The sequence below is a fragment of the Toxotes jaculatrix genome, chromosome 2 (genome assembly GCF_017976425.1).
Source record: "Toxotes jaculatrix isolate fToxJac2 chromosome 2, fToxJac2.pri, whole genome shotgun sequence".
NCBI lineage: Eukaryota > Metazoa > Chordata > Actinopteri > Toxotidae > Toxotes > Toxotes jaculatrix.
Window position 1 is genome coordinate 21,935,410 of NC_054395.1, and position 15,473 is coordinate 21,950,882.

Genomic DNA, 15,473 nt, shown 5'->3' on the forward strand with positions numbered 1-15,473 from the left:
CAACTACAGACACTGAGGACAGGAATAAAAGGACCACTAGAGAATTATCTAAAAATCTGTGGAGCCACAACTGTCTCTGTGGGTGTCTGTTTGATTTTATGCATGACTCTGACGTCTCTCAGCACGTCTGCATGTAGAGTGAGCATGAAAACATGTCTGTTCGCTTGTTGGAGTCTGCATTGTTGTCTGAAAAAGAGGGAGCTAGTTCCTCTGCCAGAGATAAAGCTTGGTCCTTGATCACTCTTTTCATGCTGGAGCTGGTTTAATCTGCCACATGTCACAAGAAAGCACTTTAATATCTTTTTTTGAATCAAATTATGCGTCATGTGCAGTCTTTGCTATTCACAAATTATCATGCCTATCTGCATGTGCTTGTCTCACAGTGACTTAGTGTGTTTCTGCATCTATGTGTGTGGTTTGAAGCTCATATGTTCTCCTGCTGTTTAACAGTCTCACTGGCTTCTCACCTCATCTGACGTACAGACACTTAGGAGGTGATGAGTTTTCTCGGGTCATATTTTAGCTGCATATATTGACTCTGTTTAGTTTAGGGAGCTGTTTGAAAAGCTTTTAAAGTCAGCGTGTTGCTGTGAGGCAGGTGAGGAGTATCTTTGTGTCTATGTGTGTGTGTCTACTGTGAAAAAAAGATAAGTGTTTTGAATGTATTATTCCTCACCGCTGAGCTTGATCAAATTGTTGTTTGAGTTAGCAGACGAGTCGTGAATGCATTTTAAGAACAAGTCAAAGAAACAGAGAAAGGAAGAAATATCATTATGTGAGTGGCTTTGTGCATTTGCTGGCCAGTTGTTACAACTCACATGCATGTTGATGTTCATCTGCGATGGCATGTCTTTTTCTTTTGTGACGGTAAGATGAAGTTTCCTGGACGCCGGCTTCAGTTTATACCAAGTGGTATTTATGAGGTATTCAGAACTTAAAGATAAAATCTGGAGTTTACTGGATAATCTAAATATGTTCTTCTACATGGAAAACAAGGAAGGCTAATCTGACCCGTTGGAACCAAAGAGGAAGTTGTGTTTTGCTCCATGATCTCAAAATGAAATGCAAATATACATTAACATTCTCACAGTGACAATGTTTCTAGATGCTGATGTTAATTAGAACAAAATGTAATTAGATTTACATGTTTGTGGTCCTAAAATGGACAAATTATTTATTTATTTTTTTTTTTTTTTACCAGATGACCACATATGGATGAGGGATCACCAAAATGATTAGGGCTCATTCTCTGGGGACCATGAATGTCTCTACAAACTTTTGTGCCAATCTATCTAAAAGCTGTTGATACATTTCATCATAGACCGAAGTGGTGGGCCAACCAAGTGACAAGTTGTATGGTCTCAAAAAAAAAAAAGAATCATTTTGGTATCCATGCTGAATGAGTTGAGTTTGCTGAGAATGTGTTTATGCTCTGAGTTTGTGGGTTTGTTTGTATTGAGGGGATTTTTGTGTGGCTTGCAGAGTCTCTCAGTTCTATTTTTAGTTCAGCAGCCGACCTCACGGCCCCTTTCAGTCCCTCAGTGCCAATGGGACTGAGAATCTGGACATTCACTTTCCTCGGATACAAATACAAAATAGTGTGAGAGGGCAGTGGGATGTGCCAAGCTCATTATGTGGCGTGTTAGGACGTTGCTAAATGGGGGCCTCTTTGGTTTCCCCTTACTCTGAGGTCACTTTGTCCTTCCAGTCTGCACTGCAGATGAACTGAGCTCTGTGCCAGCGGTCGGTGAAGTTCATTATTGAAGCAGAAGTCAGAGTATGAGGCCACCTTGCCTGTTGAAAGGCCTCTTATAATTCTTCTGTCCTATTCATTATGCTCAAAGAGAGCCACACACACACATACATACACACACACACACACACGGTATGCTCTATGCCTGTCCACACAAACAAACACACATTTGTGGATGCACTTTTGGTCCACACAAAGAATCGGTAGTTTTTTTCATTCATCGGTAACTGGGCCCTGATCTTGGTGCCTGCGGGATGGGTTGCCATAGCAATGTATGTGACCTAGAGTCAAGTAGTCTCTTGTGTTGAGCCAGACAAACTGACAGCCGAGGTCTGAATGTGACATTAGGAGACCAGAGCACCTCATAAATCTGTGAGAAGCAGACCGTGAAACCCAACGGTGAGAATTTGTCAAGTCCTGAAATGAAATGAAAACACAGGAGTTCGTACTCTCCTCACAAAGGATAAAATGTTGACCTTAAAACTATGCTTTCACACGCCAGTGTGGTAGTCCAGTGGCTGATTGGGTCTCGATTACCAGCTGCAGCACTGACAAGCAATTACTATATAGAAGATGATCATATTTTGAAATGGCACAGACATGCTGATGGAAAATCTAACGCCCAGAGAGTTAGGCCAACTTTTCAGCTGCAGCCAAGTTTTCTGTGCAGACTAACAAGCAAGTGTGTTGGTGGTCACTAACTTCAGGATGTTGGTTTCTTGACTTTTTCAGCATAAACTTACCATGTCATGTATAGGGCAGAAAACCTCCAGAAATGATAATGAGTCAATCTAATCTCAACCAAAATGTCATAGGTATGGTCTGATAAATATCATACATCCAGATATGACTTGTAAATTTTTCCTCTGTTACTTTCTGTTCAGATGTACCATCCAGAAGGAGTGCGCTCAGGGCATGTTGGCACGCTCTTGGATCAGCATGGGCGAAGGCCCCCAGCAGTGTCCGTCCATGACCCTGACACCCCCAGAGATCAGCATCTCCGCAGACATCAAGGTACCTTCAGCTCTTTTCATATTATTGTTGCCATCACAGCCTTTTCATAAGTCAAGTACACATGACTGCTGTGGCCAGTGGGGGCAATGTATTTAAAGATGATAAAACCTCATGACTACCTGCATAACCTGACACCTTTGACTATTATTATACACACTATTATTATTACCCAGCTGATAAAGTCATGCCAACACTGTTTGCTGCTGCAGCTGCTTCCATCACTCTAACCTCCTCCTTAACAGTATGTGCCAGCTTTTTGGTAAAGCTGACTATATATCTATCTATGTATCTGTCAAGGTATATAGATTCTTGACAGTGGTGAGACTGCTCTGAGAGCGCCCATAAAAAAAAAGATAAAAAAGAATGAAATCTTATGAAAAACATTTTGCTACAATGTGCAGTGGCTTTCCAAAGTTGTAGTTTGTCTGTCAGTCTGTCGGTGCATGTCAATGATCATTTCCTGTAAGTACACAATGTTAAATTTCTTGTATTTCAACAGCAAAAACACTATACTATGAAGATTAGTATACAGTACTTACAGCATTATTATAGTACTAACCCACAGTGTATTGCAGTGGTTCTCAAATTACTAACAAAACAATTAATATTATCAAGGATGAATGAACTGCATGATTCCAGTCGCCTTAACATGAGCTTCTTTCTGTCTGTGCAAATGAAAAATGGAAGAGTTTTCAGACAAAGAGCAGCGATGAGCAACACCTTTCACAATCTGTCATTTTACACACTTCACCTACATTTTTTACTATTTGGGACACAGATATTTGAGTGTTATGTAGCACTCAAATATTGAGTGCTACATTAGGCCACCAGTCTGATTTTAATCAAACCAGACAGGATTATATATCCTGGCAAATAGAGTGCCTGCATTATACTTGGGCTATTACATGTAAATTGTTGTTTTCAATCATTTCTTCCTGTCAGTATATCATGTAACAGGAGCATAATAACAATGTGATAATTAGCTCACGGAATTCTGACACTTGGAATATATTTGACCTTTAATTACAGCTCGTAATTAGACGAGGCAGAGAGACGACAGGTCATTAATTGGTTCATTAATTGTGGATATTTGCTTGTTATGTAGGTCATTTCGGCTGGTCTGTAATAGATCCACCAGCTGCCCGAGCCACAGGCATCCTTCAGAGTCACAGGAAGCTCAGCTCAAGGTTGTCTCCCCAAACAGGAAGCTGCAGGCAGGAAGTCAGGACCTTAGCCAGGAAATGATCAATTCTACTAAACAATAGAGCAGATATTTAAGACTTGTTAGCACATGTTACCGACCACTTCAGCTCGTATCTGCTGAGCCACTGAATATATGCCGTCTTGCTTTTCCTCTCTGAACGCGCCCCCCTCCTCTTTTATTTTTTTCTCACATTGAAATAATTTAGTTGAAATTCAGTCATGTCAGTGAGGTGTTATGTTTCTCATTATACGTCTGTCATACTTCATCACATAGCCAGATTTAGATGTGAATGTAGCACTGTGCCATCTGTTTCTTCATTACACATTAGTTTTCCTATTTCTCTGCCTGAACTCCTGAACAAACTTGAAGCAATGCCAGCAGAATTTGCCCTCTACCAAAGACTAACTGTCCATAGACTGGATTTGAATACGTGTGTGGGCATGTGGAACAGAATTTGTAATTAATTTGTTAAAATAAAGATCAGCAGTTATTTATATTTATGCTCCTGTGTCTGCTCCTATTATAGGATGTCGGCATCCTGATAAATGGCAGTGTTCCTGATCTGGTCGGCTCCCGGGTGGAGTGTGAATATGGGCCGGGTGTTTCTACAGCTGCCACAGTGCACCTGGACTACGGACCTGCTCAGATCCAGACCTGTCCCCTGCTCCCTCGAGAAAAATACCAACCAATCCTCCCTGGCACAGGTGAGACTACAAACAGGCATTCTTTTGGCTGTGTACCAATTCTGCCAGCCATCTTTTTCCACACAACACAAGTACAGTTATAGTATGTGATTAATTTTTATATTTCCAACAAACGTAATTTCCTCTTTTGTCTTTTAAAGTCCAGCTTGAGGACGTCTCGCTGTCTAGTTTGTGTTATGGTTCTGAGACCGTTGGGAAGTCTTGACACATGCAGATTTGTTTACGTGCCTTTGTTTCTCCAGATCATCTGACTGTTTCTGTGGCGATAAAAGTGAATGGTACATCTGTGGTATCTGGGAGCTTCATCATCTATGACTGCGAGAGGACTGGAGCAATACACCCCAAGATGTCGTGAGTCACAAATCCACTGCCAGCGTTGTTTATTTCAAAATTCTGATTTATTCAAAGTTTGTGATGCTTGGCCAACCCTTGCTTCTAGATTCATTTTGGATGCAAATAACTAAGTACATTTACTGTAGTACCCTGCTTAAGTACATTTTTGAGGTACTTGTACTTGAGTATTTCCATTTTCTAATACTTTATATTTCAATTTCAGTCCATTTGTGAGGTATATAATGTGCTCCATTTCCTTCTTTTACCTCCATTACATCCATCCTGCATCTATAGTCACAAGTCACTTTACAGATAATAGCTTCAATTTAAAAACCTATAGCCAAAGCCTATAAAAATATAACAATCTTTTTTGGCTCCAGACCCAAAACAAAAAAGAATGTCTAGTTGTTGCCCCTTGTCATGTTTCAAAACTCTATGACTTGTTAGTTTAATTTAAACAACAGTTTGAGGCACAAAGAGGAATACCCCCTTGATCGGGAACAGCTGGACTAAACTACTGAATAACTATTATACTATTAAAACTCGTTTCACCTCGACCAGATATACAGTAAAATGCTACTCACACACTTGTGCAGCTGTATTCACAATCTAATAATTAAATATCCTGTAATATATCAGTCACAGGATCTATTTTTTTGCAGGATGACTTTTACATCTGACATTCGAATTTTGCTGATAATCCCTACTTTCATTTAAGTAGAATTTAAAATACAGGACTTCGCTTGTGTTTTACATGGTGGTGTTACTTATCTGCTATACTGGATCTGAGTACTTCTTCCACCACTGCTCAGACCTTCATCCACAGGCAAATTAAATCTTCCTTAATGAGACCTAAATACCATTAAACTACAATCATAGCTGTCCCTAAACACAGGGCTTTGCCAAGCTATACCATTACTCAGATATCGGCCAAATGTCAGCTAAAGTCTCTGCACATATAGCTGGAGGGTGAAAGACAGCAAAGCTTCTCTACTCTGTTTGTCTCAAAGGCCTTTCCGCTTTGTCCCTAAAGTCTTCCTCTCATGTTTTTCTCTCCTGCTTCCTATTCAGGCCTCAGTTGGTAAATATTGCCGACATGTCCTCTTGGAGGGCTTATTGTGTATTTGGCTTGCTCAGGGTTTCTCAGTGCAGGATCAAATGTGGGATTAATACGCTGTAAACATTAAGCCAAAGGAAATTGGATATGCATGTCTGGCTGGCCATGTTGATGTTTGTTTTTGTGAAGGACTGCGACTTGTATGGCCTGGTCACAAAGAGGGTTTTCTCATGCCTGGAGGCAAACCAGCTGGCTTCCTCCTGCATGCTGGACCATCTCAGAGGATCCACTTTATCTGATGGGCAGATCTTAGGCTTAGAGGGGCATCAGTGTGTGTCTGTGTGTGTGCGTTTGGCTGATTCCCTCAGACTGACATTGTTTGGGTGTGTCTCTTTTGTTCACTTTTTGAAAGCGGTCTGGAGGTGTGAATACAGCAGTTGCAGGTACATGTGTGCAAGACTGCACCCAATATGTGCACATGGCCTCGGTGCTCGGCGAGGTCCAGGAGTGTGAAATTAGACGATGGTTTGTTGAAGGTGATAATGAGCAAAGTGCCATTCTCACAGGATGAGCAATGGGCTACAAACTGCGGAGCTGCTATACTCTATCTGATTTTAATCACTTCAAGCTGTTTTTTTTAATAATCCCTAAAGAGAGTCTTATGAGCCACATCTCGTCAATGAAACTAGAAAATGGAGTTTCTTTGTTTTGTGCTTTGTGAAGAAAAAGCCTTCACTTAAAGTTTTTTCATATGTTAAAGCTTAAAACTTTTTTGGGTTAAATTATTTTTTTTTTATGTCATCTGCATTGGTGAGTGTTATTAGACATTAATGGCAGTAATCTGTCATCCCATGCCACTTAAGTACATGATTTAATTACTTTAGCTAAAACTAATTTTCTGCAGATGTTGGTGGAGGACATTTTGAATCGGCCACATACCTGATTACAGAACACATAACAAGGTGAGACAATGTCAGCGGCACGACTCTGAATGCCCTGCCGAAAGGCTCAACAATAAACCAAATTTTAGGGCCGGAGTTATGTTCATTGTTGATTAATCTGCCAAATTATTTTCTCAAATGCTGAATTTGTCTTCCTATTGCTTGTTTTGTCTGACCCACAGTCCAAAACCCAAACATATACACCTTAATATCATATAAGACAAAGAAAATCAGCAAACTCCTGAGAAGTTGGAAATATCTCACCTTATTACTGTAGAGGAAGGTTTCAGCTTTAAGAGTTCTTGATTCGGGATATGACATTTGTGTGCTGACTCAGCTTGTGTGCTTTTCAAATAATCGGCGTGACTGTGTTTGTGTGTACGAGTGTGTTTAGATAATGCTCCCATGACCCCTTCAAAGTGGTCACCAGGCAAAGTGTTAATGACAACCAGACTACAGCATTCCAGCCTCACCAAACAGCCCAGTAGGACAAACCACGTAACCTGGCCTCTCACTCCGTTTCTCTCCCTCTTTTTATGTCTCTCAGCCACACTCACACACTCTCAAACACACACTCTTTCTGCTTTTTATTTGCTCTTTATGCCTCTCCTTGTGTCTTTCTCTTTTTTCCTTCTTTCCTGGTCTGTCTCTGTCCGTTTGCTCCACTCGTTCTGTCCTTCTCTATCGCTCCCCCTGAAACCGATCTTTTCTTCTGGACGTATTTCTCTCTGACAGAGACGTGATTGAGGATGTGTGTTTAACCGCTGTGTCCACTGAGAGGCCCTGAGAGTGCGAGGCTGACTGTGTATTTAGTGTGTGTGTGTGTGTGTGTGTGTGTGTGTATGGTCATTATGACTTGAGGTGGACAGTGTCATAGGGTATTTACTGTCAGTGTTAGGTCAAGCAGAGAGAGAGAGAGAGAGAGAGAGAGAGAGAGAGAGAGAGAGAGTGTGTGTGTGTGTGTGTGAACAATCTGTGTATGTGTGTGTGTGTGAGTTTACATACCTATCCAAGAGTGGACCTCCCCATTGTTGCACATTCGCCAACAGGGGACATTTTGGATGTCCACTGTCAATCAGTGGAGTTGAGAGTGGATTTTAATGATTCAGTCACACGTCGTTTTTTGACACTCCTCTATAGTGCGAATAGCTTGTAGCGCTAGGCAGGCTTTCAGAGTCCAGGAGAACAGACTAAATACTGAAGGCACCATTCTCCTTAAACACTATTTTCTGTTATGTATTTGTAAAAAAAAAAAAAAAGAAAAAGAAAGAAATACTAAACTTTTAGACTTTTTACAACAGGGGAACAAAAATTAAAATCTAATAAGAGAATAGTTAAGAAAAAATTGGAAACAAAAGGGTCAGCGGAACCTCAGAACCTCTTATTCTTAGAGATTCTGACTCTTTCTATTTGACAGATTGTATCTGTCTTTACAGTGGATGCAGTACAAACGTGTGTGTGTCTTCCAGATAAACTACATAAAGTGGAACACCTCCAATGTACAGTGTGTATGTGTGTGAGTGGAGTGTGTGTCATTGTTTTGCCTCTGGGAGGAGACAGATGTCCCACACAAGGAATGATAGCGCCTCCAGTGATAGCAGCACTCTGAGGGGGTTTTTAGACTGGGGGGAGTGAAGTGGGTGCAAGAGGATGCAGAAACGTGATTGAAATGTGTGTGTGTGTGTGTGTGTGTGTGTGTGTGTGTGTTCTGATTAGAACCAGACGGCCCCCTCAAGGCTCTTATCAGCTGCAGCTTTTCTGTTTTCCCTGAATCCCTTTCTGTCCTACTAAAACACCTATACACCACCATCAGTGCACATGTTCACACACACACACACACACACGACCTGTTAACTGAAGCTTGAACCACTCCTTCTAGTCATTGTGAACACAAAAAAGAAATACAACATCTTTATTATCATTATGTACCTGCAAAACTGCTTTTTTAATATTCTTTTAAGAATTGTTAAGAGGACACTTGCAATCTCAGACAATGTCCCCTCTTTATCAGAGGGAACATTTTGATGTCCTTCAATAATGGATCATTAAACTAACACAGCACAGAAAGATTGGGGTTCTATGGTCAAGGTAACCAAAACAGGCAAGATTTGATCCAGGCACTGCACCACTTGCACCACATGGTTATAAACTAACCCACCATGCAAGCAGTTGTCCTGGAAGTTACTTTGGTAACAGTGTTCGGTTTTCACTTTGAGTGCTAGACTTAAAATTCTCTCATAAATAACAAACCCACAACCTTTGAACCTCCATGTAGCCCCCTAACAGACTAAGACACTTGAAATCCATTTCTCCTAGTCCTCAAATCTGGACTTCAAAATTCACCAAGGATAGAACCCATAGCTTCAAAACATAAGAGCTATTCAACCAAACACATTTGAACTCCCTTTCTACCCTTGACCTCAAAACTTCTCAGCAGTCCTTCGGCTCCTTGAGTCAGCTGGCCAGGACTATTTGAGCGGTAGTTTTTAGACCTTTGGTGTTTGTCCTTTGGAAGTTGGACTTCAAAATTTCAAAGCTTCCTCTAACACCCTGAGCCATTCAGTCAGACGCAAATGACTTGTGTTACTTAGAGCCTTTGAGTCTTTACTTTGGGCGTTGGACTTCAAAATTCACCATGGTTCATGAAAGTTGAATGTCAGGACTTCCGGGCAGTCGTCTAACATACTGAGCTATTTAGTTATGGACTGTTTTTCTCAGAATGTTTGACTCTTTCCTTTGGGTGCTGTCCACCATTGGCCAAGTGACCAATGGTGACCATAGTGGCCAAGTAAAAGGCACTGGAGTAAAAGGGCAGAAGTTATGTGTTATGAGTTTAATCCTCAGGAAACATCTTGTACTGTGAAGTCCCACACCCAAAGGAAACACTCAAAGGCTATAAGAATTAAAGTAACTTCAGCTGCTGAGATAACTCAAGGAGTCAGAGGACTGTTTGGTCTCTTTTGGCTTGTGGGAATGATCCCTGTGAGGGGAATTTAATTTTGAGATAGCTCAAGGAGTCAGCAATCTGAAGTTTGCTAATATTTGCCACCATACGCTACTGGTCATACCAGACCAAGTAAGATTATAGCAAGAAAACCCCTGAGCGTACTGACTTGAGCAAGGATGTGTTATAGCATTTGAATTCAATTTTGCAATAGTAAGAAGAAAACTTGATTATCTCTTCTTTCAACAGTTACTTTAAAGAATAAGGCTGCAGATGTTTTATATTTTTATTATTGTCAATAAATCATGTGTCATGATTCCCTGTTTATGTTGGCCATATTTTTTCTCCTGTCACACTCCACTTGCCTATCAGATCCACCTGCTCACTTGTTTCCCATTCCTTATCACTGGAACTCCCCCACCTACACACACACCTCATTTCTCATTTCCCTCATTTGCCTTCTACCAGTGTTTTTCTACCTGTAGTCTGTCACCTGCCTTCATGCCTGCCTGCCTGCCTGCCTGTCCACCCCTCTACCTGTACTCGTGGTCTTTGTCATCTTTTCATTTAAGTAATTTTAGAGCATGAAGCTTGGCTGTGTGCTTGCACTTGGGTCCTCTTTACCTGTGCCTCTGCCACCCAACGTTACAACATGAAGAGAGCAAAACAGCTGTCTGCGGCTCTTGGTGCCACACCCTAAAAAAAGGCTAAGTTATTTCCCAACACATCAGGGCACTGTAGTTTTGGGCAAATGTTGAGCGAGTATTTATGGCATCACAATGGTGAATGTGGGATCGGCTCAAAATAAACTACAGTGCCCTTGTTCATCATAATGAAGAAACATGTCACGCAATGGTGTGCCTCACAGATGTGTTCAGTAGTTTTTAGACAACAAGAGGTCTCAAAGATACCAGGCTTTGAGTGTACAGGTCATACTTGTTAGTTGTTGTTGGTCGGGGTCTTTTAAATAATACAATGAGAAAAATATACAATATAACCTTTAACCTAACTGGGTCCATCAAATATCTCCCTCACTTCACAAACACAGACATTTTCAACTTTTAGACTTGCCATAAGTTTTTAAAGGAGGTATGTCTTAATCTCATATAACTGGGCATGTCGTGGCCAAATGAGCGTGAATTGAAGGGAGTATTAAGCTGTTGATGGACCTACTTGCAAAAATGTCATCACTTTAGGCAATGTTTAAACTCTAAGTGGATCTCACAGAGATAAAAATGCGGGAGACAGCACACACACACACACATCATTTACCTGAGTGTTTATAGAGAAGTGCTTTGTTTCATCTCAGCAGATTTGGCCCCTTTTGACCTCCTGGCTGAGTGTGTTGTAACTGTGGAATGAATGTGTCTGCTTCTGTGACTAATCATTACTTCCTTTTATTAGAGCTAAACTTTGATGCCTGTAATCATTTCAGCCTCCCAGTTTGTGTTGCACTCCAAATGAATCAGAGGCAGCCAGATACTCAGCTTTTGGAAAAACATATTTACTGCATGGTAACAGATCAGAGGGAGATACAGAGGAGAAAGCATGCCAGATTTGGCAATATTTGATCCTTGTTTCTCAACTCTTTCCATGTATGTGTGTGTGTCTCCATTTGTGTCAGATGTGTGAGCTGCCTGAGCACAAGATGGAAGTGTTACTGGGACCAAGAGAGCCACCTTTGTGTCTCAAGTAAAGATGAGTCAAAGCACAACCTGCTAGAGGTGAGTAATTCTCCCTTTTTCTAATCCATCAACCAAACAGGCGTCTGAAGGAGCTCATAATATTAAGATCCCACTAGTCACAGCCCCAGATGTAATCCAGACTCTGCTGTCCAACATCTAGTCCAAGTGTGCTGCAATGATCTGTATCCAGGCAGGTTAGGCAAGAACAATTATGTGGTAATTCAGGCTACAAGTGTCTCAACTACAGAATGTAGAAATGTTGAAACCAGCTATAAAATCTCTGAAGGTTCTGGTTTTACAGACTCATAACAAGGTAATGTACCATTTTAAAGTTCCTTTGACCTCCGCCAAAGTGTCTTTGCCCGGCAGTTTAGTTTGATATCCCAGCATGTGAGAGAGTAGATTCACTGTGCCCTTACTTTTATAGGGAATTATTACTAATTGTCAAGACCACTTGTTGCCAGCGAAAAGATAAATCTACACCTACATTTTCAGCTATGGTTTTTATATATCACTTCATTTTAAGTAGGTGACTGTACAAATGGATTATGTAGGTATGTTTGGCAATATAAAGCCCCATGAGAGTGTAAAGTACACTGAAAAACAAACAAACCAAATAGTGTAAAAAGCTTGGCACAAGAACAGGAAAAGGCTGTGAAACTGAGAAATTTATTCAAAACTAGCGTAGCCTCATTGAAACCAATTAAAGCTCCCCAGATACTGCCGTCTGCAGTGCGTGTTCCTGACAACATCAAAACTAAGTCAGCCACTGTGTTATTCCTGTTCCCTGTGGAGTTTTATTGCCCGGCCAGGTCCCATGGCCTGTGTGTGTGTGCAGACGTCCGCTCAGCAGACTTTGGCCCTCAGGGCGAGGGTCTGACTGTGTCCTGTCACACTACTGGTCCCCAGTGAGAGGGGAGATGATGTGACTCACAGTCCTCTGGTCAGCTGCTGGTCACTTGGTCTTGTTCTACCATTTAAGTGTTTTACTGCAATGAGTGTTTAATGTTCAGCTTTATATCACATATTTTCAGACCCTTTGAAAAGGGAAAGAACGCTTTTTGTTAAACAGGTGAGGTAATAAAGACATCATTGCATTTTTTTTTAAAGCAAATGCAATAAATCTTAGTCAGGCGTACCATTTCAGATCCCAAGATACAGAAAAACAAACAGATCAAATCACAACAGGATTGTTCTTTTTAAGTCGCTTTTAGTTATTTAAAATTTGGGCTCTTTTTTGAACATGGAAAAAAAAACTTTATTAGGTCTTTGTAATGTAGGTCATAAGGAGAAGAGAGGGGGGTTTTCCTGTTCTGCTGAGCCCATCACAGTGTCCGGTGGGTCTGTTTTTCTAATCCCTCATCGTCTCTCTATTTGAAGCTATTGTTGTTTCCCTCAGAGTGAGACTTCACCCTCTCATTTCCTCCTCCTCCAGATAAACAGGACAGGTATTTTGGGTTGCGGATGTGTGCAGGGGATCTATTGTTTTCTTTAACAACTATATGTCCCTTCCTGCCCCCTACACCCCACCCCTCCGCAGAATCCTGCTTCCTGTCCTAGCCTGGTTGCCTCAGAGGTTCCTCCATCACCATCAGAAATGGCTCAGGACTTCACCTTATCACTCAGCAACATCCAGGAGGTACGACAGACAACCTCCAGCTATGGAGTTGGACTTGGACTTTGTCCAAAATGCATGTTGTGAAAATGATTGGAATAAAACAGAAACATATGGTGTGTTTGCTTCAAGCTGAGTTAAACACAGATGGATATTTGTGTGCTGTGATTTGGGTCAATGAATGAGTAAAACCAGAGTTTGGGTGATATCCATGTTGTGATACAGAGATGAATATGAAAAATGAGCGAGTGTCTTTATGCTTATGTTGCTCACTGCTCAGCTGTCCAGGGCCCGCCATGCCTCTGGTATCTAACTGTGACTAGCTGAGTTGCGTCTTCGTCAGCACAGTGTACAATGTGCAGTCGGTCTGAGGCAGCGCACACACGGCAGGAGCTTTATTCGCTCGTGTTCATTTTAAATTCAGCCAGTCCTTCCAGATCCGTTTTTTTTAAAACTCCTTTTCTCATCCTTAATCCACACTGAGCGAGTCAGACTCTGATCCTGCATCACTGATAAGGACACAACTGGGATCCTCTAAAAATTCCAGAGCTGACTAGTTGCCAGGTGTGGTCAGTCACACATGCCTAACCCTGGCTGGCCTTTTGAGCCCCCTCCTGGTGTGTTGCTATGGTGACAGACACTGAGTCACATACAAACGCACATTTACACACAGTCTGGATGTGATTGGCCATTCATACTACTCTTTATTATAGAAGTTTATACAAAGTGATGTTTGAATAATGTCTTCATCCTGTCGGCAAGTCAACAGAGCAGGAAACGTGATGTCAGTCATATTCGTTCTCACTAAAAAGTGCTGCCGTCACTCAGACCCTTGTGGAATTTGTGGCGAATTATGGTTTGGTTCCCACACTTTTACTAAAGGACAAACCTAAAATAAATTATTTAGACGGAACTGTGATAAACAGTCTTATGAAAACATTTCACAAAAAGCAGATGCTTGTAAGTTTGTCTTGCAGTGTCTTTTAGTTCTCAGACTGCGCATAAGAACACAGAGCATTTCAAAGTGTGGCATGCTGGAGTTTTTCTGGGAAAAAGGACCTGCCAGATGAAAGAAAAATCAAGGTTCTCTGGTGTCAAAAAACACAGAGAAATAGAAAAGTCCTGGAGAGGGCGATCAAAGTAGACCAATTTAAGCTGGCTGGATTCACACACAAATGGTTTCCTCCACTTTAAGTACTTATCCTTTACTGCTCTAACCTATTTTAGCTTCTTTATGGACTTAACTTCACATATCTTTTCTCAGTTAAACTCAGGACACTTATTTTACGAAGAATAAATTCATATTCACTATTCAGGTTCCCAGATGACTTGCCAAGGTGTGGGAGTCCAGATGTTTATGAATATGAATTTTGAATGGATTGCATCTTTCCCTGGCAGGGACAATTACTGTGGGTTATTCCAGTTTCCTGGTAGTTTTTCGGGGTTGTCAATTGTTACCAGACATGTTTGAAAGAACATTTCTTCACAGCGCCAGTTTCCAATTCTCTCACTTTGAATACTAAAGTGGTGATTATATCATTCTGAGAACAGCATAATACCACGGTTTACATGCTTATTATTGCTGTAATACTGCATGCTGTTTAAAATAAGTGCTTTGTCTGACAGGGGGAGGAGCTCGAGTGTGACTTTGGGACAGAGCAGCGATATGAGGCCACATGGCTGAACAGCTCAACTGTCAAGTGCAGTGGAGTGACAGTAAGTATAGACAATGACCTACCAGAAATAGCCTGTTAGTCAATTTGCAAAGTCTGAATAAAGATCTGAATTTCAAACTCAGTTACTGTGCATTTACTGGTTCAGTGCTTTCATCATTATTATTATTATCATTGTCAGTTTATTAAGTTGTTTTTATTGCAGTAATTTTTAACCCTTGTTAATAAGCTGAATGAGAATCCATCATTATCTAGAGATCCAAGAGGCAGTATGTGAAGGCAAAATTGGACAAGACACACACATTCACACTGAGGAGATGCCAAGTACAACCTGTTTTACTTGTACCATCTACCTTTCTGTCCATGTAGCTGTCCACTAATCAGAGGAGTCAGGTGTACCACCTTAACCTTAGGAGGAGAGGATACTTTAGTGAACAGAGGGAGGATATTTTCGTCGACAGCCCTCAGCCCATGAAAGGTAAGACATTACACCCATCGTTCTCTCGACGTGTAAAAGAAAACAGATGAAAAATGCAATTGCCATCTGATA

At 41.2% G+C, this 15,473-nt stretch overlaps 1 protein-coding gene across 1 annotated transcript in view; it reads left to right on the forward strand.

The window, feature by feature from the left end:
• The window catches only part of plxnd1 (plexin D1), a 61,279-nt gene that overhangs the window by 9,426 nt on the left and 36,380 nt on the right, over positions 1–15,473 (forward strand). The window contains exons 5-11 of the mRNA XM_041051943.1: positions 2,638–2,767; positions 4,498–4,675; positions 4,918–5,026; positions 11,575–11,674; positions 13,176–13,274; positions 14,877–14,966; positions 15,293–15,401. Of these exons, the coding sequence (XP_040907877.1) occupies positions 2,638–2,767; positions 4,498–4,675; positions 4,918–5,026; positions 11,575–11,674; positions 13,176–13,274; positions 14,877–14,966; positions 15,293–15,401 (815 nt within the window). The remainder of the gene's footprint in view (positions 1–2,637; positions 2,768–4,497; positions 4,676–4,917; positions 5,027–11,574; positions 11,675–13,175; positions 13,275–14,876; positions 14,967–15,292; positions 15,402–15,473) is intronic.